This window comes from Muscardinus avellanarius, assembly GCF_963383645.1.
Source record: "Muscardinus avellanarius genome assembly, chromosome: 19".
NCBI classification, from domain to species: Eukaryota; Metazoa; Chordata; class Mammalia; order Rodentia; family Gliridae; genus Muscardinus; species Muscardinus avellanarius.
In genome coordinates, this window is record NC_137805.1 from 17825984 (window position 1) to 17849186 (window position 23203).

Genomic DNA, 23203 nt, shown 5'->3' on the forward strand with positions numbered 1-23203 from the left:
AACCCCAGTACCACCAAAAAAATAAAAAAATAAAATAGGAGATTTCACTGTGAGTGTTCACACATGCACGTACCACGTATGAGCCTATTTGTAGCCTTCTGTTGAGTTTGGTAGATATCCGTTACGGCTATTCACAAGCAACCTCTCGGTCACATTTGAAAACTAAATTGCTATGCTCGAGTTCCCGAAGTCTAGAAATATTTCTAAAATTGTGTTTCTGACCCACCCCTTTCCCTCTGCCAGGGCACTGAAATAGTAACAGGTCGTGCGGAGAGTGGGACCTACTTCCGACTTCACGTTAACAAGTATAAAATTGTGGAGACCATCACGTGCCTTTCAAAGGAGCCTTTCCCCGCATCTAACTACATCCGCCTGCTCGGCCAGCACGAGCAGACCCTCAACAACCTGTGTGCTCGTTACAAGGACAAACTGATCACAGATCTCTACAGGTAAGTGCATTCGACGGCGGGGGATATAATTACACGGGCTGTGTGGTGAGTGGTGGATGTGTGTGGGGATGTGCCAGAGAGCAGGGCAGCCATCCCTGGGAGAAGCAAGAGTGGCCTTTGTTCTGTTCTAACAGGAACTCTCTGGCCAGGGGCTGGAGTGGGCAGGGCCGCGTGAGGAAGCACAGAGATTGGGTGTGTGCACACCTGGGCCCGGACCCCGGCGCAACCGTGCACGGCGTTCACGCTGCGGAAGATAATACTCGAGTCCCTTTCCATGAGGGCTTTTGAGAGCGTAGCCAGAAAACTAAGATGTGGTTTGCAGGCTGTAGAAGGCCCTGGTCCTGGTGGGAACTCTGCAGCCACACGACAGGCCATTTGTGACCCATTCCAGCCTTCTTCCTCTCAGCTGGGTGACTGATTTTCAAAAGGTTGGCCAGAGAATCCTGTACCAAGCGACCTAGAACGAGGTCATTTCAAACTCGAGGAAGGCTTGTCCCTGCAGAGTGCAAAGCTGCTTTGAGAGGCAGCCTGCTGCTTAGTGACCTCAGGAGGCTGTCCCTCTGTCTACAAAACAAGACAGAGCCAGAGCCAGAGCCAGTTACAGGTAACAGATGAAGGATGCAGGACCTAGCATTCCCAGTGTCCTTGAAACCCACGGGAGTGGGGCTGCCAATACCCTCGTTGAGCTACCCTTTAATTTTATTTTAAATCGTAGAAGACCTCATACAAAGATGCCTTGAATCATACAGGTACAACTTAGGGGAAACTAGCACTGGAAATCGACGGGCCTACCACCTATATCAGAAAACAATTCCCTACCCCGAGATGGCAAAAGCCTATCTCTGATCACAGCCCCCTCTATTTCTTGGGAGGCAGCCACTGTCCTGACGTTTGAAATGGTTGTTCTGTTTTTTGGTGAAGCAGGGATCAGCAAACTCTGTCACAAGTACTTAACTCCTATAAAGAAATGGACCAGCCAAGCCCGGTGGTGCAGGCCCATAATCCCAGTACATGGGAGGCTGAGAGGGGAGGATCGCAGGTTCAGGGCTGTTATCCAGACTTTGATTAACTCAGTGAGACTCGGTCTCAAATAAAAAATTAAAAAGGGCTGGGGTGTAGCTCAGAGGTAGAATTCAGTCCCCAGTACCAGAACGAATGAAAAAAATGAATTATTAATGAGTGAACAAAAATGTGTCCCAAGGAAACATCGCTTACTAAAACAGCCGCCGACTGGGCTTGATCAGAGCGTCACAGTTTACTAGCCTCTGTCTGAAAGATGTGTGTACCTGCAGGATTTCATAAATAATATGTTAATTGCTTTGCCTACTTTTGAATACAAGGCAGTCAGCATCTGGCTGGGCGCTGTGTCCGTGAGGACCACTGTGTCGGCGTACCCGGGGATACTGTGCTGGTCCCCTGCTGTCTAGTCTCCCGCAGAGTGACTGTATCTCCGCTCATTCACGGCTCTTCCCGTGGGTTGACGTTTTAAGTCATCTCCAGTTTGGTGCCTTTACAACCCTGCTCTGGCCTTTGTGGACAAAACTTGTGGGCAGGCTTTCTGTAAAGGTGCCCCAGCCGCAGCACTGCTGGGTCCCGGGACACACGCCCTCAGCTTTGCTAGCCGTCTAGACCCCCAGCAGTGCGAGAGCGTCCCTTGGGTTGCACGACCCTGTCGCTTTGGCCCTGTTCAGACCTGGAAGTCTGGTGGTTCCCAAAGGGGGCTTCCAGGGCATTAATTTCCCCTTCCCTGGAGAATGCTAGCGTTACATACCTCCTCACACATCCACGGGCCTTTGGTGATAGCTATGGCCCACTTTTCTTTTGGTGGTCTCCCTCGTAATTCACACGAGTTGTTTATCTACTCGGCATACAAAGTCAGTCGTGCGGGCTCTGCGTGCCTGCCGCAGCTCCGGCCCCTTGGCGTCTTGTCTTCCCATTGTCTACCAAGCCCTCTCATTCCCTGGGAGGGCTCAATCAACAGATAGTCTTTGGTTTGTTTTGTTTTTGCAGTACTGGGGATGGAACCCAGGGGCATTCTACCTCCAAGCTACACCCCCAGCCCTATTGTATATTCTTCATTTGAAACAGGGTCTCACTGAGTTGCGGAGGGCCTCACTAAGTAGCTGAGGCTGTCCTCGAACTGCAGTCCTCCTGTCTCATCCTCCCGAATGCTGGGATTACAAGTGTGCGCCTCCATGCCCAGTAATCACAGATATTCTTAGTGTAGCCTGATCTCTCTTCTACACTGGTCTCGGATATTTTTGTCTCTGCCCTCCCTAAAGTTTTCTAATAAACTCTTCAAGTTCCATGAGAAGCCCCACTGGATTCAGTAGAAAATCTAGATCAATGAGATGAGAACTGGCCTTGATATCGGTTCCAACATCATAGCTCAGTACGCCTCAGTTTATTTAGGTCTTTTTAAATGTCTTTCAATAAAGGTTCATCATTCTCTCCAAATAATGATAGTTCCGGCTCTACTTTCCCGATCTTGGGGCTTTCTGTTTCTTTTTTCCTACCCGACCACACTGGCTAAAATGTATAGTATAAAGTGGAAGCTGGGTGTGGTGACACACACCCACAATCCCAGGCCTCAGGATGCTGAGACAGGAGGATCACAGGGTCAAGAGCAGCCTCGGAATCTTAGCAGGACTTTCAGCAACTTAGTAAGACCCTGTTTCAAAACAAAATATAAAAAGATGAGGACTGGGGTTGTAGCTTGGAGGTAGGTAGAATGCCCCTGGGCTTAATTCCCAGTACCCAAAGAAAAACGAATAGAATAGAATAGAATAGAATAGAATAGAATAGAATAGAATAGAAGCAGCAAGTGATAGTGCCCTTGCCTCACGTTTAATCTTAAGGGAATGTATTCAGTACTAGTGTCCCCCATTTGCCTCTTATACTGCTCCAGGTACCCAGTGTTGGGCGAAGTAAGGAAGTTCCTTTTGATTGCTGGTTTGCCAAACTGCGTCTGTGGTGGGGGGGATTGAACTCAAGGCCTCATGGATACTAAGCACATGTTCTATCTCTTAGTTATACCCACGGCTCTACATTTTATCATGAATAGGATTTGGGTAAGAGAAAAGAGTAGTTTCTGAAACTTATTATGTCTAAGCAGATCTTCCTAACACTTTCAAGCACAAATCATATTTTGAGGAAATATCAAATTCTTTAATCACGGGCTTTTCCTCTTCAAATCTTTATAGACTTGACCTTAAAATAAGTCATCAATAAAGAAAAATCCAAGTATTTTAAAAGCAAACCCATTCACCCTTTGCTCATGCAAGGGGCTTCACTGTTCCTGCAACCTCCCCAGAGACCAATCTTCGAGCTCGAGGAGAATCCATTGCCCGTTAAAGAAAAATTCTACTTAGTGGGGAATTGCCATATACTAAGAAGCTTCTCTGAACAAGAGAAATGCTTTCACACTTGACCAAATTCAAGACCCTGCTGGTTGGCTTCTCCTTGGAGAGGTGATTTTTGAAGCAACTGGCATTGGTGACCTTAATTAAGGTCACCGTCAGGACACAGCTGTTAACTAATGATAGGAAGGACTTTTAAAGGTGAGGTGCTCCGTGAAGGGTGAATATTTGCAGTGATGAAACAGGGCTGGACCACACCAGATAACAGGAGATGCTGATTAGCATCTGTCAGAAAGAAGCGGGGGGGGCGGAGGGGGGGTCTGTGAGGTGCCAAGGTCCCCCACGCCCTGGCAGGCACTCACGCACACGTGAGCCCCTGTGCACACGCAGCTGCGGCCCAGTCCCCTCGCGTGCCACAAAGCTCTGCCAGGCCCCAGTGTGCTTCTTGGCCCAGCACCGGCCACCCTGTCTGCTGTCAGGCAGACGGCGAAGCTCCTTCCAAGTTGGGTGAATGGCTTAGCTGATTTTGGCCGCGATCTGATTACCGATTCTCCCCTGACCTTGGCAGCACCGGCCACCTCTCTCATTCAAGTTCAGGCGCCTGTCCTTTGTGCAGTCCTGCCACAGTGCCTGGGGCGCCCTCCTGGATGCCGGGGAGGCTGATGGATCTGCATGATGTCCAGAGAAGCCCTCTGGGTCTTTTCTCTCCGCCTCCCCCAACCACTGTCCCCCCAGAGGGCCCTGGTAACGGTGGCCGCCACTGGGTCAGAGGTGGCTGTGGCCTTCCCCGGCCTCCCAAGCACTCGGAGCCATCTGGGGAGCGTGGGTGGCAGGCGAGCCGCACAGGGGCCAGCTGGCGCGGCGCGGGGGCAGCCGAGGGCTGAGCCGGGCTGGTGCGGAGGCCGCTGTTTTATTCTTTGTTTCCACCTTGGAGTGCCAGTACAAGCCACTGGCACTGAAGAGAGAGAGAACTTTTTCAGCACTCTGTGTGCGTGTGTGTGTGTGTGTGTGTGTGTGCGCGCGCGCGCGCACACACTCTTAAGAGCGAGAGTGGGATATAATCGATCAATCGATTTGCCGCTTGGGAGAGAACAGAGCTCATTTCTTACCGTGTGCCCCTTCCTTTCTGAGCCAGGCAGAACTTAAAGTCACACAGCAAATAAGCTACCGAGATCTGCCTTTTCTCCTTCCCGCCTCCTGGGTGTAGGAAGGTGCACACAAGCGCAGGTGTGAGCACACTCCTGCCTGCCTGCCCCCAGCCAGGCAGTCCTCTCTGTGGACGTGTTTAGGGTGGCCCGGGCCTTCCTACCCTCACCTCCCCGCTGCCTCCAGCCGCTGGAAGCCAGCGGAGATTCAAGAAGACACCAGAGAGCCCCGTGCAATGGCGCACACCTGTCATCCAGTACTTGGGCTGCTGAGACAGGAGGATTGCAGGTTCAAGGCCAGCCTCAGCAATTTAGGGAGACCCTGTTTCAAAGTAAAACAAATAAATAAAATGGGCTGGGATGCCCCTGGGTTTGATACTCAGTAACAAGAAAAAGGGGGTGCAGGGTTGGGGTGAGGGGGCTCATGTGACCGCCTGAGGCCCCGGGTAGGGACTTTAACAAGGTGTTTGCCGCGTCGTCTCGGCCTCACCTGCACCCCACTCCGCTGACTCTGCATAAGAAGGTCTTGCCTGCTCTCGCCTTAACTAAGAGTCTCCAGGGTGCTTGGTCCTCGCAGCGTGAACAGGTGCGCGCCCCCGCCTCAGTGTGCGCGCCAGCGGACACTCACACCCCTTCATTAAATCACCTCTCATCACACCTTGCTGCTCCCAAGCCGGCCCCACCCCCGCGCTCTCCCGTGCCGTGCGTCACTCACACAGGAGCCCCGCAGATGCTTTTGGACTGTGAGCCCAGACGCTGTCCCCAGGGGAAGCCACCTCCGCTCGCTCTCCGCCCTGGGAGCTGACGCTGTGGTGTGTGTCGCACGTGATCTAGAGGTGATGGGCGCACAGGGCAGTGTGCAGCTCACGTGCGAATGACCACGTTACATGCCTCCCTTGGACCTGCGCCTCGTGGATTCCTTGTCCTTGGACCCGCTCCCCTGGGATGCCAAGAGATGACTGTGCACCCTGAAAGCCTCTGGCTTGAACCCCCACAATATGGAAACGCAGGTCACTACTTCTCCTTGGAGGAGAAATGGCTCTGGGCCGAGGCCAAGGGCCGCATCCTGCCCGCTGCTGCCCGGCTCTGCGAACCTGGAGAGGCTGCTCGCCTCACGACCCTGCCGCCCTCATCCCACCACAGGAAGGCGAGCTCTAACCAACCATCCCATCGCAGAGGACGGCAGATGGCGACCAGAGCATACTAAAGCGCTCTGCCGGCGTAGAAAGTTTGTCCTTTAGGAGCGCAGCGTGCTGTATTGCCTTAGGTTCGTACAGTCTTCATGGAGAAGCACAAACACTCTGGCCTTTCACGTTCCTCCTCCTCCAAACCAATGCGACTTTGGGGGGCACAGAGCGTTCATGGTATAATGCGGTGCTCTAATAATTAACGTGAGCAGGCGTTCTGAAATTGCATTCCCTGTATGCACTTGCCATATCTTTCTTTTGAAAACCAGCTTTCTGGAGATACACGTGAGTCTAATGCGCTCCTTCTCAGTCATGCTTTAAGATAAAATTTGACTCAGGGAGAGGTCAGTGGGGAATCCGGAGCTCTGCTGAAGCAGTCGGGTATGAACTAAGATGGGGTCGGTAATGTATCTCCCGGGGCACCTTGTAGTGAAGGAACGATCGGCTTTCCACCCAAGCTTCACTTAAGGGTGATTTCATTCCAAACCCCTAAACATGCAAAGCGGCTAAATAGGATCCGAGTGTTATTTTAAATTTGAAATTATTAACTGAGTTGCAAAGTTTGTCTAGAATCTAATACCCAGTCTACTACAGAGTTTTCGAAGTTGCTTTGGAAAACGTTTCGTGTATGGTCAATAATTCCAAACGCGTTAGACCTGCACTGTCCGCTCCGATAGCCTATTATAATGTACGGCTACCAGAATTTTAGTTAAGACCAGAGCAAGATATAGTCCAGGGATAGAACACTTGCTTACTACGCGCAAGGTTCTGGGTTTGAACCCCAGCCCCCCCCCAAAAAAAAATAGAGATTGAATAAAATTAAAAATTCAGTTTCCACCCATGCAAGTTGGCGCACGCTTGTAATCCCAGTACTTGGGAGGCTGAGACAGGAGGAGCGTGGTTCACAGACAGCCTCAGCTACTTAGTGAGACCCTGTTTCAAAATAAAGAATAAAAAATAGGGCTGGGGGTGTAGCTCAGAAGTAGAATGCCCTGGGCTCAATCCTCAGTACCACTAAAAAAAAGTGTTGTTTTTTTTTTTATTCAGTTTCCCCCTCATATTTCATAGGCTCAGCAGCTACATTAGTAGTGACTACCGTTTTGGGTAGTACAGAGCAGAGTGCTTCCATTGGTATAGAGCATTCTACTGATGAAGCCGATGCAGACCAGCTGCATCATGGGATTGCAGTGGGTGATGCTGGGCGCAGCATCCAGGAACAGTTACGGCCCCTGGCGTCAGTCACCAGCCCCGCCTGGCTCTTGACCCCCGACTTGCCAATGTTGTGGCCCGCAGATTCCACGCTCCGTGAAAGCCCACCAGGTAAAGGAGGACCTACTTGTCATCGCGGTGCTTCAGAGACTGAGACAGGAAAATCGCAGGTTCACGGCCAGCCTCAGCAACTTGGCTAGGCCCTCTGCAACTTAGTGAGACGTTGTTTTTAAAATTAAAAAAAAAACAATAAGGTTGGGGACGTAGCTCAGAGGTACAATGCTCCTGGGTTCAATCCCCAGTACCGCAAAAAAGTAAATAAATAAATAGGGGCTAGTTTCCCTCTATCCCTGTGTTTGTGGGGTCAGTTAGAAAATTCTTCCTGATCCCAGGCCACAGGTAGAAGATGGGGCAGGAGGACGGGGCAGGAGAAGGGCTTTCGGGGGCTCCTATGGGCAATACTAGGGCCACCTGGCCTTGCTGACTGAAACAAGGATTCCCTCTCTCCTTATCCTGCTTTGCTTATTCAGGGCCCAGCTGCAAACCCCACACAGCCCACCGCTTCCTCAGCAGAATTCTCCAAGAGAGTCTTGAAGACCCACATCTGTTTAAAAATATGATCAGACATCATAGTGAGGTTCAAAGATGCTATCTCTGAGCTGCACCCCCAGCCCTTTTTATTTTATTTTGAAACAGGGTCTCACTATGCTGCTGAGGCTGGCCTCAAACCTGTGACCCTCCTGTCTCAGCCTCCCAAGAATTAGTATTACAGGTGTGCACCACCCCACCTGGGACGTTAGTGAGATTTTGAACCGTGTCCTTCTTCAATCCCTTTCCCCTCCCTCTCTCCCTAATCCCCTGCCGCTGCTCTCCTGGTCTCTCTCCTGGTTTACCCAAAGTCCCCCCCCCAAAGTTTACCAAAGCTCCCAGATATGAGTAAAAACATAAGACCCTTGACTTTCTGAGACTGGTTGATCTCACTTAGCATGATATCCTCTAGTTCCAGCCATTTAATTGATAGCCAGTATCTTATCCTCTAGTGAGATTCCACGTCTTGATCTGGGGTTCAGGAGGGCTGGCTAGTAGGCTCAGAACTGGTTCTGCCCCTCTAAGCATCGCTGTGACATCAGTTTTCAAACTCGCACAGCAGGGGTTAAAGCCCCCTGTGGGTTTTCTTCCAACACCCATCTGGAGGTTATTATTTATGAGCTTAAAATAAAAACTGATAAGCCGAGGGTCACCTATACTGGGACAAAATTGCTTTACTAGAAACACCTCATTTTCAAACCCCAAGAAACGAGTGGGTTGTCCCATTGTGATTAGAACTGCTACACTTTCAAAGACTGCGTACCCAGCCCAGTGGGCGGCGGGGAGAAGCCGCCGGCCTGAATGTTTTATGGGCGACTGACAATGAGAGAGATACTTTGAAGCCAGCCTTGCAGCAGGGAACCATCATGTGGAACCTTCTCCTTCCTCTCCTCCCAGGCCTGGATCTTCTTAGGCTACTTTTTGAGGATGATTTTGGACATATTTGTTTAATTGTAGCATTTTTCCATTACAAAAGCAATACGTGCTCATTGTAGGAGACAAGGTTGGGAAGCGTCTTGAAAGCCACGTTGAATGTAGACCCTGTACCTAACCATCCAGAGGAGAGGGATGGAAGGGTCCCTGCTCCTCGGCCCACACTGAGACCGCACAAGGCCACAGACAGCGCGGCTCCCCACTCTCAGAACTGGAACCGAGCTGCGAGCGCGGCCTCCCACAGAGGAGAAACCCTGCGCCGCGGGGCTCGGGGGGCTCACAGCCCAGACGCTGGCCCCAGTGAGACTGGACCCAGGTACAGGATGAGAACGCTGCGCGGCCGTAACGCGAGGACCGCCCTTCTGGAAAACCAGCTCTTGCTTATCACTACAGGACATCGCCGAAAAACACAACCTGTGCTTGGGACGGAGAATAATTTTGCTTCTCTGACAAAAAGACCTCAGGGGATATCCGGGTTAATTCATATGTGGAGGAAGAAGTTACTAGAACTTCTTTTGTGTTTTTATATTTAAACACACACACGCATGCGCATACACACAGACACACAGCCGAGCGTGGTGGCACACAACTGGAATCCTAGTACTTGGGAGGCTGAGACAAGAGGATCATAGGTTCGAGGCCAGCTTCAGCAACTTAGCAAGACTCTGTTTCAAAAAAAAAAAAAAAATTAAAAGGGCGTGGGCATAGCTAAGAGATAGAGTCCCCCTGGATTCAGTCCCCAGTATCAAAAACCAAACCAAACAGACAACAACAACAACAACAAAATCCACAAAGGGATAGAGCTTCGTTATCATTTGATGCACATGGCGCCAGATGAAGACATGCATGTCTGTGTGGATTCACCCAGCTAAGCCTGGGGGGGCAGGGGCGTCACAGCTGGAAGAAGTCAACTCACTAAGTTTGGAGCTCCCTGCAGTTCTGTGGACTTGCAAATACTGCCTATTTTTAACTAACCAACCTCTACAAAATGGACACGCCGCCACGTAAAGGGCTCTTCCGGATTAGAAGTGCTGGGCGTGGTGGCACGTGCCTGCAATCCCAGTCCTTGGGGAGGCCAAGACGGGAGCAGCGCAGGGTCCACAACAGCTTCAGCAATAACAAGACTCCCAGCAACCTGGCGAGGCCCTGTTTCAAAATAAATAGGGCTGGGGGTGTAACTCAGAGGCAGAATTTTCCTGAGTTCAGTCTCCAGGACACCACACACACACACACACACACACACACACACACACACACACACACACAACACACACACACACAAACACACACACACACTCTCCTGGCAGAGTGTGCACAATTGAAGCAGGAAACGGGACAGTAGAGAGCAGCGCTGAGCCACAACTTGGGATCCGTGTAGAAGAGCCCCTTGCAGACATTCGGTCAGGTACTGGTCAGGATGTGGGAGGCTGAAGCAGGAGAATCACAGGTTCGAGCCCAGCTTCAGCAACTCAGTGAGATTCTGTTTCAAATTTTTTTAAAAAAGGACTTGCATTGTGGCTTGAAGGTAGAATGCCCCCAGATTCAATCTCCGATACCATAAAAAAAAAAAGTACTCATCAGTGTGTGTAAGTAAATTACCCAAGGTCAGGTTAAGGATTAGAGGTTATGGTGTCTGATGCTCACACAAGGGCTGGGAATAGTGCCTGCTTGTGCCAGCCAGACTTGACACCCTCAAGATCCATGAGGTGATGAAGGGACAGTACACAGAAGAACCTCATCTCAGTAGCAGAGAATCATTATTCCCAAATCAAACATCACTCCATTCCCACCTTCTGCCTCTGAAAAATGAGACCTAGACGTGCCTGTTTCCAGGTAACTTAATTACAGCCCCAAACAAACATAAGAATGTATGTAGGAATATGAAAACTCCAGCCCTGAGAAAATAAAACTCACAATTTCCTTTATTTTTTTTTTTATTTTTTGGTGGTACTGGGGTTCCTGGAAGCCCTTCTATTTCCAGGCTACACTCCCAGACCTATTTTTTATATTTTTGAAACAGGGTCTCTTACGCCAGCGCGGCTGGCTTCGAACCTGCGCAATCCTCCTGTCTCTGCCTCCCAAGCGCGGGGATTACAAGCGTGCGCCACCACGCCCGGCTAATTGCATCAATTTCTAACATGAATACACGAGCTCTTCGGGGACAGCTACATCTAACCGTAACGTTCCACTCCGGCCCCTGAAGGGCTTATGCCTGTTTTCAGGATGCAAAACGCATCATTCCATCTCCAAGAATTCCCATAGTCTTAACCATTCTAGTGTTGCTCAGAGTTCCAAAGTTTACTCTGATACTCACGATGAGCTCATTAGCAGCCCTGCCCCTGTGCCCCTGTGGCCTGGTTGGTTCCGGGCAGTCTACTCTCTCTCCCAGCCTGGCTCCATGGCTGGCAGCTGGCAGCCTTTCCTCGCAGTTGTTCCATGTTTGGGGCATTTCTGAATCTCAGGGTGGTTTCTTGCAACCTTGGCTTCACCCTCGTTGCTTCACAAATTGCCCCATTTGGGCTTATTTGCAGAATTCTGAACCTGCCACACATCGCCTGGCTTCACCGGCCTTCCTTTGAAATCTGAAGGGAAGCTTCCATGACCCCCTTGCTCCAGCAAAGCCACCATTACCCGAGTGTCCAAATCAATCACCAGCAGGAAAGGTAGCCACGCCCTTTTCAGTACTGCTGCTGGGCCCACCTCGCCCTGGCCACCCCGCCAGCAGGCCCTGTTCAGTCAGGACAACAGCGCTGGGCCTCTGTTTCTGTGTTACACACTTGGGCATGAGCTGCCCACCACATTCCTGTCTTTGTTCCTATGCAAAGCGTTTGACTTCCCTCAGCCATCTTACTTCCTATCACAGAACCAGCTCTCTGGGTCCCAGCTTCACACATGCCTTTCTGAACAAACTGAAAATATGTAAAGTCTCTCTGTTTTGCTTTCTGTTTTCAAAATTCACTGTCCAATTGTCTAAATGCAGACGTCAGGGTCATTACGCAATTTCGATACTTCGCTATGCTGAGATTTCCTCTGCCAGCCTAATGAGTTCATCATCTTTAAATGCAATGCGTACATAGGTGAAAATACCAATGTCAATCTCAGAACCCTGTATTGGGAAAGAAGGGAGATGGGGAGGCAGGCTGGGGGGACAACCAAGTGCTGTGCGTGTATGTCACTGTCAACATGATTTACACTGTGATGTGAGACTATAATGCACCAATAAAAGCATATTAAGAGTAAGTAAATAAATAAATTCAATTTGGATTAACACAGTTTCAGGACACGGGCAAAATGCTGATAGGTTTATGGCCAGGATGTAACACATGCAGCCGCTACTCCATATTCCTATGGAGTCCTCTTTGCCATAATCTAAAGATCTGACTACATAACTTAGAGGAGAGAAGATTTATGTTTTTACAGTTTGGGGTTCATGTGAGGCTGGGAACCGAGGGTCTCAGAGCATGGCAGCGGGAGGCAGAGAGGGGGAGAGCACTTGGGCTGTGCTACTCACATCATGGAGTTGGGAAGCAGGAGAGAGACGGGAGGGCAGAGGAGGGGCTGCGTGCAATCCCTAGGCTGCACCCCCAGGGATCACCTCCTCCAGCCTACTGGGTACCACACAGCTAAACCCATTACATAGGATTTATCCACTGCTGGGATTACAACCTTCATGACTCCATCATATCAACCCTGAATATTATTACATGAGCTCTTTAGGGGACATGTTATCTCTAACACCTTTCAACTTCTTCTAATGAACCAGTTCCCCAAACTCACAAGACACATGATCAGACTTTGATCAGAGAAGTGACCTCACTTCTCTGATACCAACTTCTGTCTCAGTCAACATTCTCATTGCTATAATCCAAAGCAACTGACCACACAACTCAGAGGAAGGAAGATTTATTTGCTCTCAGTTGTTGGAGATTCCAGGATTCAGTCCATGAGAGGCTGGGTCTGCAGAGTCCAGAGCACAGCAGTGGGAAGCAGACAGAAGAGGAGCAAGACTCTGCTCTCACATCACGGTGGCCAGGAGCAAGGGCGAGAATTCATAGACAGAAGCACCGTCCTCGAGGCCACGACCCCAGGGACACATCTTCTCCAGCCACACCCCACCTGCCTAGGTTACCCCCCCCAGTAAATCCATTACAATTCATGATTAATTGCATCAACTCTGAACATGAATATATGAGTTTTGCAGGGGACATTCTGTATCTAACCGTAACAGTGAGCTATGGGACAACTTCAAGTGGCCTGAAGAAAAAATAACCAGAAATTTTCCAAATTTGATATCAACCATAATCCAAAATCAGAGACACTCAAGGAATATCAAGCAAGAAAAAGAATGAAAAAAATGCCACCGATGTATATCAGATAAGGTACTCAAAACTGGTGATAAAAGAAAAAAAAAGCCTTAAAGGAACAAATCAAGCACATTATTTATGAAGTAATAAACATGAGAAGAACAACAGATTCCTCATCAGAAATTACCCAAACAAGTAGTCAATGGAGCACCATCTTTAAAGTGCTGATTTTATCAAATTCTAGAACACACATACCATTTCCAGACTAATACACGGCGCAGCCCCCGTATACCACATACGTACTACAAAGCCCATCCTACCACGACCAGCTGGCATCTCTGGAGTCACTCTCTTACCCGTGAGCCCGTTCAGTTTCTCTGTTGGTTTACCCTCCCCCACCCGGAAGCCCCTCACTTATGACCGCAGTGCCACCAAACTGATTTATTGACGCCCCGGCCCCCAGAGTGACTGTATCTGGACACCGGGTCCTTAGGAGGCGGTCGAGGTCAAGTGAGGTCATGCAAGATGGCAGCCCTGTAAGAAGAGGAGAGCGTCTCTTCCTCTCCACCTGGGGAAGACACAGCAAGCTGGCGGCCCTCCCCAGCAGCCGTCCCGCCACGTGGCACCTTGATCTGTGGTTCCCAGTCTCTAGCTCTTGAGACGTGGACTTCTGCTGCTTAAGGAACAGGATTCTGTCAGGTCAGCCGAGCTGACTCGGATAGGTCAGTTGGTGTGGCTTGGCCCCTCACAGTTCACTCGGCCACCATGCAGGCAGGCCAAGGGTGCTTTTCTGCCTACATTGCTGATGGCCATGCTAGCCAATGCTAGCCAATGGGCACGGCACCCTGGACACTCCCATTTGGTAGTGATGGGGCTGGCCTCCGTGTCTGCTAGTCCTGGCCCTGAATTGTACCAGGCTCATATTCCTAATATTGAGTCTCCGGCTTCCCACCAACGGTGGTAATGTGTGCCCGGGAGGGACCCCAGGGGACCTCCTCCAGACACCTCCAGGCAAGCCTCTCCATTCTTCTAAGCCTCATTTCCCTTCTCTGTGAGGGGATGTGGGAGCCAGGTGCGGGGCCACAGCTGTAATCCTAGGATTTCAGAGGCCAAGACAGGAGCATCACAGGTTGGGGGACAGCCTTGGTAAGACCTTAGTGAGACCTTGTTTCAAAAATAAAAAAATAAAATAGGGCTGGGGGCTGGATCATAAGTAGAATGCCCCTGGGTCAATCGCCAGGACCACAAAAAAGGCATGCTTTCTGGATGGCTCTGAAGACTACATGACGTGGAGTGCGGGGGAGGTTTCAGCTCAAGCCAGCCCTGGGGGGCTCCCACCAATGTCCCTGCGCTGCCCTCACCTGGGGTCACGCCACGGTGGGCTGAACCGGCTCTGCACATGCTGTTCCTGCTCGGCTCCGCTGCGTCCCCTGCACACGCGCAGGATAACTGCAAAGTGACGGGCGGCAAAGCCCAGCATGGCCCCAACCACTTTTCCTTCTCTCTTAAAAACACTTTTTGTCACCCTCCCAGAAAACCCCGAGACGTGTTTGTGACCTGCTCTTCGCCCTACCTGTTAATTTGGGGAGAAGAGCGCACCAAATGCCACCAACGATGTCCCTGCAGCTGCTAATAGGAGCCACTGTTTGGAGCCCACGGTGCCCTCCTGGCCCCAGCAGCTCCGGCAGCTGCCGGCGCAAGTCTGCCAGGCCGGGGTACGTGCCGAAGGCTCCGAGGGCAGAATAGAACCCAGCACCGTCACGCTGGCATCCCGGAGTGTCACAGGATTAATAATCTATAGCTCAATCATTAGGAGAAATCCGAGTGAAATAGGAAAATGTACACCACGCTGGAGGCCGTGAGGCTGCTGGGAGAAGGCTTCTCTGCTCCTTGGCAGCCTTAACGATTAGCTCCTGGTCACCGTCAGCCCCAGCTCACTAATGGCAGAACCTGTAGACCGGAGGCTTTCTGCGTGTGATCACTGAGCACTGCGAAAACTCCTTCAAGATGCTAACCCGGTCTCACTCCAAGGGGCTGGGGGGCTCCTACCTCAGTCTGTCTCTAGCACCCCAAGGATGCCCGGCAGCAAGGGGATCTTATGTCGGGGGCAGAGGGTCCAGGGCTGCTGGGATCCTGGCAGGGGCTTAATATCTAAAGTAATATGATTTTTCCAATGATGTGCTGGGCCAAAGTGTTCGGTTGGGCCTTCGTCATAGCAGCTCAGCCTTTAGCAGACTGAGTAGGGAGCTGTCTGAAGTAGAGAAGCGTTCCGTAATGTATCGTAGCGGTGCGTTGTAATTACACATCACAGGCTCACGTGCATGCCGGGCATGTTCCCATTCCCACCTCGCTCCCTCCCCTCCTCTACATGCTTGGGTGTTGACACTTTCATATATGTACGTAGCATTATTTTAACTATAATAATAATAATAATAATAAATAGGGCTTGGAATGCAGCTCATAGGTAGAGCACCCCTGAGTCCAACCCCCAACCACACAAAAAAAGAAAAAGAATTTCAGGGCTTCTGATTAAATATGGCCACCTGGACATACGAACATTCCCTCCTACGATCGCCATAAAATGATGTTAAACAAAAAAGTGCATAAAGTTTCCCACAGGAAGACAGAGCACCCGAGAGAAGACAGAGATCGGTGAGAGAGGGCAGTGTATCCGGGGAGCTGCCTTAGCAGAGCAGAGCAGAGAAGAGAAGCGCCATTTTGAATGCCTGGAGAGGGGACAGCAGGAGGCACGGGTCATCCTGGAAGGCTGGGTGAGCCCCGGGACTGAAGCCAGGAGGGACCGGTTCTCTCTCTCATTCTGCAGCCAAGAAGCCAGAGCTCGTTTCTCCCCCACCCCATAACAGACTGAGCTCTCTGCAAAATCTAGGCCGGGGAGAATCCAGACATCAGATACCAATTCAGCAGGGGAAAGTGTGGTGTGGGGGGCTGAAAAGAAAAGGAGTCAGGCAAAAGCCCAAGTACTGACTGGGAGACCGCCTAGCCCCCTCCTCCGCCCTGCCCCAGAACGGCAGCAGTTCAGAGTAGAAGTGTACAAGGATAAAGTCAAGAAAATTCCATGACAGCAGAAAGAGCAGAAAAAAGGACTGGGGTGTCTATTAAAGGTACCACAGAAGGAAAATAAATCCCAGAATTGAAAGTCATTAATCTCCTGATGGAAAAAAGTCCACCAAGGCCCCACATAATAAAGGACAGCAGGCCAAGGTCCTGGGGCAGGGAATTCCAGAGCACCTGCATGCAGCAAGGAGGGCCCAAAGCTCCTCGTGCAGGAAGCAGCCCCTCACACAGGAACCAGAAACCCTCGAGGCTATGGCGTAATGGGACGACACCCTCCATTTCTGAAAAGAACTAAACCCAAACAATAATTCTCCGCACACCCATCCAGGGAGCTAAAGGACTAGGAGGGTCGCTGCCCACACGCGGCCCACGAGGGGTGTGATCATGCTACCGTGGGGCTAGGCTAGAGCCCCTGACTCGGGGATCCGACAAATCAGGTCCAGCCACTCACCCCAAGAACCAAACTGAGAAGATAATAGTGAAAAGTGTGCACGGAACTCTAATTGGGATAGCTACACTGGGAAGGCCGGGGCGCCCCTGTCTTCCAGGGGCCGGCAATGATTTGAGGTCTGATAGGAAGGGGAGGGCCGTCCAGGGCTGGGGGTGCGCATGGGGAGGCTTTGCACGGGCCAAAGCAGTGGCTCTGTCAGGTGTGGGCTGTCCATCGTTATCTCAGGATCGGTCAGACGTGGCCTCGTTGGCCACAGGGAAGTTGCTGCTGCCTGGGAAGGAGCTGGACTCATCACCAGACAGAGGCAGAGAGGCCACGTCTTTGGTCTTGCTTCTAGCCACACGTCAGACACCTGCCGGCAAACTGAGGCGTCTACATCCTGTGATCCGCACAGTATCACCGGTTTGCAATGCATGGACGTGGGTACTGAGCGTCAGGGGCTGCCCACACGCCGGAAGCCAGACAGACAGTGTGCACGTGTTGGTGGAAAAACACACCGTCTCCATCAAGCAGACGCCTCGACTGAGCCTGAGCCTGAAGAGAGAGGGTAACGGGTGAGCTAGACCACTCCACAGAGTGGCAGTGGGAGAGATTCAGCCTGCGGGAAGCTCTAAAGAATGACTGGCTGGATTCCTTACAGAGAGACAGAGAGAACAGACATGGGGGGAGCCCGTCGGGTTAAATTAAATTTTTAGAAAATATCTCTGGGTATGGTGGCACACACCTATGATCGCAGTACTTGAGGGGTTGAAAGAGGAGGATAGCAGGTTCAAGGCCAGGCTCAGCAGCTTAGCAAGACCCTGTTTCAAAGTAAAATATCTCAAAGATAGATTGTCCCTGGGTTCAATTAAAAAAAAAAAAAAGGAAGGTAAAGGAAAAAAGTCAACTTACGTATTTTTGTTGTTGTTGTTGTTGTTGTTTTGCAGTACTAGGGATGGAACCCAGGGGCATTCTACCCCCAAGGTACACCCCAGCCCTATTTTTTATTCTTTATTTTTGAAACAGGGTCTCACTGAGTTGCAAAGGGCCTCACTAAGTAGCTGAGGCTGGCTGCAAAAAACTATCCTCCTGTCTCAGCCTCCCGGATTACAAGCACATGCACCACCATGCCTGGCTACTTGGGTCTTGACTTAAATAAGCTATAAAATTATGTCATTGATAAGTGTAATAGAAAGTTGAACACTAGATGGTTGGTATGAAGGAATTATTAACATTTTTAGATGTGAAGATGGCATTTCAGTACACACACACACACCCCTACACACACACTTACACACACAGAATCTTTCTCTCTTAGAGAGACCTACTGAAATGTCTGGGGGTTTGTTTTAAAATAACCTGGAAGGGAGAAGTTCAGACAGAGTTCATTACACCATGCCTCTAATTTAAATATATTTTAAAATTCTGGCTAATAAAAGCCATTTTTAAGAAACAGCCAAAGTAGTCAACTAAGAGTAAAGAAAATCCCCAAACCCACAGAATTACCCAGAAGCACCTTGGTCCCAACTCCACATCCCCGAGGGTGCGTGGCAGGCACGGCTTCATGGGTTTTAAACTAAGCCTGCAAATTGGCTGGTGTCTTCCCCGAGAGACAGCCAGGTCTGCGTGTCCTGCCCTTAAATCCAGGCAAACCTGTGGCTTAAGTGACGTCATGGGACTTCTGGACTGGCTTACGAGAGGCCGTGAAACTTTCATCCTGTTTCTTAGACCATTAGCCCTTAATGTCCTGTCTTGACACCTAAGACATCCAACCATAGCAGGTCTGCAATGCCGTGAGGATGCCCAGGTCGTGTGGACTGACCGTAGCCATATGTGAGGATGCCCAGGTCGTGTGGACTGACCGTAGCCATATGTGAGGAAGCCCAGTTCGTGTGGACTGACCGTAGCCATGCGTGAGGAGGCCCAGGTCATGTGGACTGACCGTAGCCATGCTGTGAGGAAGCCCAGGTCATGTGGACTGACCGTAGCCATGTGTGAGGAAGCCCAGTTCTTGTGGACTGACCGTAGCCATGCTATGAGGAAGCCCAGGTCATGTGGACTGACTGTAGCCATGCGTGAGGAAGCCCAGGTCATGTGGACTGACCGTAGAGGCGCTGGAGGGAGTGTCCCAGCTGAGACAAGCTTTCAAGTCATCCCAGCCCGGGGACCAGGCATATGAGTGAAGAAACTTCCAGATGACTGTGGACTCCTCAGATCCAGTCACCTGAGAGGTCCCAGCCATCCACCGCTCCCTCTGAAGCCCCTCCATCATGGGGCAGAGCCAGGCCACCGTGGCATAATAAAATGGCATTCGCTCCGTGCTGCTAAGCTTTGGTGTGGCTGTTGCACGCGAATACACAGCTGAGATGCTTGGATCAAGCGTCCGCCCCTGCTTCGTGGAGTCCTGAAGTCGCAGTGCAACAGCCGAAAACCTACCGTTGCGGGAGGTAGAGACAGCGGAGTGACACGGACCCCAGCCTGCGAGGAGGCTGCTGGTTTCCTGTCCAGGTCTCATGGCAGCCTGTTGTCTACATGAGCAGAAGGAAGAGGACCGAGAGCTCTTGACGGCCCACGGTGAGCACACCTCTCAGTCCCTGCTGCCTCACACAGGAGGGCAGCTAAGAGGAAGGAAAGCTGAGGAGGTGTGTGTTCCCCATGGTGGAGAAAGGGTACCATGCTTCCTCCTCCAGCAGCCCCGGGGTGGGCGTCCAGCGGAGACAGTTGCCTAGAAGTGGGAGCAGTCCTCGGAGCTCAGGCATCTTCCCTCCGCGGCCTCTCGAGTGCAGAGGAGATCATTAGAGGGTCCTTGTGTTGCCTAGCAACCTGTGGGTGCTGCTTGCCATCAGGTCATTAATATGATATGGAAGTGTTTCGTGGGAGACGTTCATCTAGCATTAATGAAAATCAAATTTGCTAATAGGACACAAAATCTGTTCTTCCTCGTGACTTTCTATATTTAAGTAGCTTATTTATTGAATTAGACCGTGAGTGGTTTTCAGGCTCAAGACTGTTAAAGAAGCATAACGACTTTGTTTTCAAGAATATCAGATGGCCCTTAATGATGTGATTATGCCGCTGGACGCTGTGATCACCACCCTTGGATGAACCGCCCCCCGGGGTCTCACCCAGTACCTACTGTCTACTCTGCCACTCAGCTTCTTACGGCTCAGCAGCTAGGAGAGGGTCTGGTTTGAGTCTGTCTGCTTTCCAGACTCACTCATTCTTTCTCCCAAGCTCCAGGACAGAACACTGAAGAACATCTTCAGCCTAAAGAAGGCTCCAATGAGCCCGGAGTGGTGGCACACCACTGTAGTCCCAATACTTGGGAGGCTGAGACAGGAGGATTGCAAGTTCGAGGACAGCCTCAGCAATGTAGTGAGACTCTCAACAATCTAGCCAGACAGTGTTTCAAGGAAAAAAATATAAAGGGCTGGGGTATGGATTGGAGGGAGGAGTGCCTCTGGATTCAATCCCTAATACCAAAGGGAAAAAAAAGAAAAAGAAAAAGCAAGCTCCAAGTGAATAATAGATCCCCAATGCCTTAAGGACGAAGCGGGCAGTCAGTGTTCCTCGTCCTTCCTCTTCTAAGGACAGGATAGCAAATGGCCCTAAAGTCCTCCGGCATTAGAAAAAAAAAAAGGGTAAGAAATACCAATATTCTCCTACATTCAAACAGGACTTGTAGAATTAAACTATAGAATTAAAATGCACAAAAGCCATATCATAGACCAACACCTAAAAATGGGCATTCCTGACCCAAAGAGGTAACTTGGGGTTGCTCTTTAGCCCACGAAAGTCTAAATGCAGCAGACAGAAAGGGAATTCAGGGTACCGATGGCTGTGGGATGCACAGATTGTACGGGGTCAAATGCACGCAGCGAGCGTGCAAAGGCCAAGGGCTGCTTCTGAAGGCACCCAGGAAGACACTGCAGAAATCCAATCTCCTGGGTTTCCGGGGGTATTGTTTTAGTCATTCTGGTCTCCGTTTTCTTATTTATAAAACAAAAGGGTCTCCAAGACCTATCATCTCAGCCCCTTCCAGTTCTAAAGAAGGGGCTCTGGTGTTTCGTGATACATCAGAGAGCATCCTCCTTCCAACAGTGAAGGTGCCCCCCAGATGCCGGCCGCCTGCCATCTTGGGATCTGCCTGTGCGTGCGCACAGAGTGGGCACCACAGGTATGATGCTATCGTAAACGCAGGCCAGCCACAAAAGTCCTGTGGGCAAAACTGCATGGCCACTTCTTTTTTTTTTTTATTTTATTTTTTCTGGGATTACAAGCGTGTGCCACCAGGCCGGGCTTGGCCACTTCTTTACTAAGAGTAATAGAACAGAAAGACTAAGCACCCAGGGGCCTGGTTTGCTTTGCTTTTGTCTCTTTTCTTGGTACTGGGGATTGAATGTCAAGGCATTCTACCTCAGAGCACCACCCCCGGCCCTTTGTATTTCTTTTTTTTAAATTTTGAATCAGGGTCTCATTAGGTTGTTGAAGCTGGCCTCGAACCTGTGATCCTCCTGTCTCCGCCTCCCAAATCCTGGGATTATAGGCATGAGCCACCGTACCCTGCAACTTCTTTAACTGTTTATTTCATAATAATTTCAGACTTACAAGGAGCTATGAAAATAGAGGGAGGGGTGCCTGTATGCCCTTCGCCTAGACTTCCTAAATGTAAACATTTTATCACGCTTGCTGTATTGGCTTCTTTTCCCTCCCCAACACAAACACACACACACACACACACACACACACACACACACACACACACACACAGACTTATTTTATGGATGGAAAAATATAATTTTCCCCAACGTTTGAGAGTGAGTTGTAGACACGCCACCTTTACCTCTAATAGTTTACCGTTCCCAGGAACAACGCCATTCTTACGTAACCCCCACACGGTTGTCAGATTTTCTGAGTAACGTCTCGGCGGCACCGAGCTGAGGCCGCGGTCATGCAAGTGCTGCTCACGGTCACGCCGGCGCCCTTCTCCCAGCCCAAGATGCAGGGAGCCGCGCCGCCGCGGGCCGCCCGTCCCCTCAGCCGTCTCCTGGCATGACCATCACTTCTGAAAACTGCAGGGCACTGATTTGCGGACTCTGCCCCTTGGGTTTGCCTGCCGGGGCCCACGCGTTCCCCACATCTGGCCAGGAGGGAGGCGGCGTCCCGGGCGCCCCGTGTAAGGACGTCCGAGGTCCAGCCTTCACTACTCCCAAGTAACAAGACTGAGGCTGCCCCCCCTGCAGACGAGCGATTCCCATCTTTGAGATGAATGAACTCATTGCGGAGACTGGAAACGCACCCTGTGTCCTCAAACGTTTCTCCCACTCGCGGTAGCGGCTGTTCTTATCTGGCTCACATATGACTGTATCATCTGCCAAATGGCGGTTTTCCTGATTCTGTCATCCATTGGACATTGATTATTACTTAGTGTTCTGCGGTAAGAAGGCGCTGTCCCCACATCTGTCTTCATCTGTTAATTCGTTTATTTATATCACTGGGGACTTGTAGGACTTGTGGGTCATGATCCACTTTCCTCATTACTGTTGGGGGAGAGAACTAGTAAAGTGTTACATTTTCACTCTGGACTTCCAGGAACGACGAATCTAACACCCGTGAGAGTGACCAGGACAGAGAAGGAAGAGTTTGCTGTTCTTGCTGTACCTCCAAAATGTTGGTGAAAAATAGCGACAGGTTGGCTTAAAAAGCCTGGTATGGCCAGCCATGGCGGCACATGCCTGTCATCCCAGTACAAGAGGATCAAAGGTTGGAGGCCAGCCTCAGTATCTTGGTGAGATACTCGGCCATCTAGAGAAACCCAGTTCCAAAATAAAAACTAAAAAAACTGGAGGAGTAGCTCAGAGGTAGAATGCCCCCAGGGTTCAATTCTCAGTACCATGAAAATAAATAAATAGAAACGCAAAGCCTTTTAAGAAAGGAAATTATTTTAAGTATGTGTCCATTATTTATTTGATTATTTTAAATGTGCCGTAAACGTGATGTGTGTATTCTGCACCGGTAAATGATTATCCGATCATTAAGCACCTTTTTTTTTTTTTTTTTCCGGGACAAAGACAGAGGCTTATTTGGGAAAGTGAGGGGACGCGCGCAAGGGAGAACGCGGGCCACCTGGAGAGGGAGAGCGCCTGAGGACCTTTAGAAACCGGTCAGTGCAGTTGGTTCGGCCCAGGCCGTGGCAGGCAGGGATACCTTGCTGTCTGAGCTCTGCGGGTCCCTGCGGCCTCCGCTCACAAAGGTAATCCACCTGGCTCTTTTGTCCCTGGGAGACGCGTGGGGGTTTCTGTGTGCAGATGTACACGTTTTTTCTTTCCCTGCAGAAAAATAGATAGGAAATGGGCATGGCTGTGCGCAAGGCCGGGCGGTTGCAGGTCTAACGCCAGCCTCGGCTCTCTGCAGCCTAATTAAAGGAAAATGGTTGTGCTTTCTGTGAAGAGAGAAGCAGAAGGAGAGAGAAGCCCAGGAAGGGGCGTGGAGTGCTGAGCACGCGCCTTTCCCACAGAACTAAG

The 23203-nt window shown here is 50.5% G+C and overlaps 1 protein-coding gene across 1 annotated transcript in view; it reads left to right on the forward strand.

The window, feature by feature from the left end:
- Nucleotides 1-23203, forward strand: part of CFAP61 (cilia and flagella associated protein 61) — a gene marked incomplete at both ends in the record, with an annotated part of 217726 nt that overhangs the window by 180494 nt on the left and 14029 nt on the right. The window contains one exon of the mRNA XM_080716442.1: nt 244-449. Within this exon, the coding sequence (XP_080572568.1) occupies nt 244-449 (206 nt within the window). The remainder of the gene's footprint in view (nt 1-243; nt 450-23203) is intronic.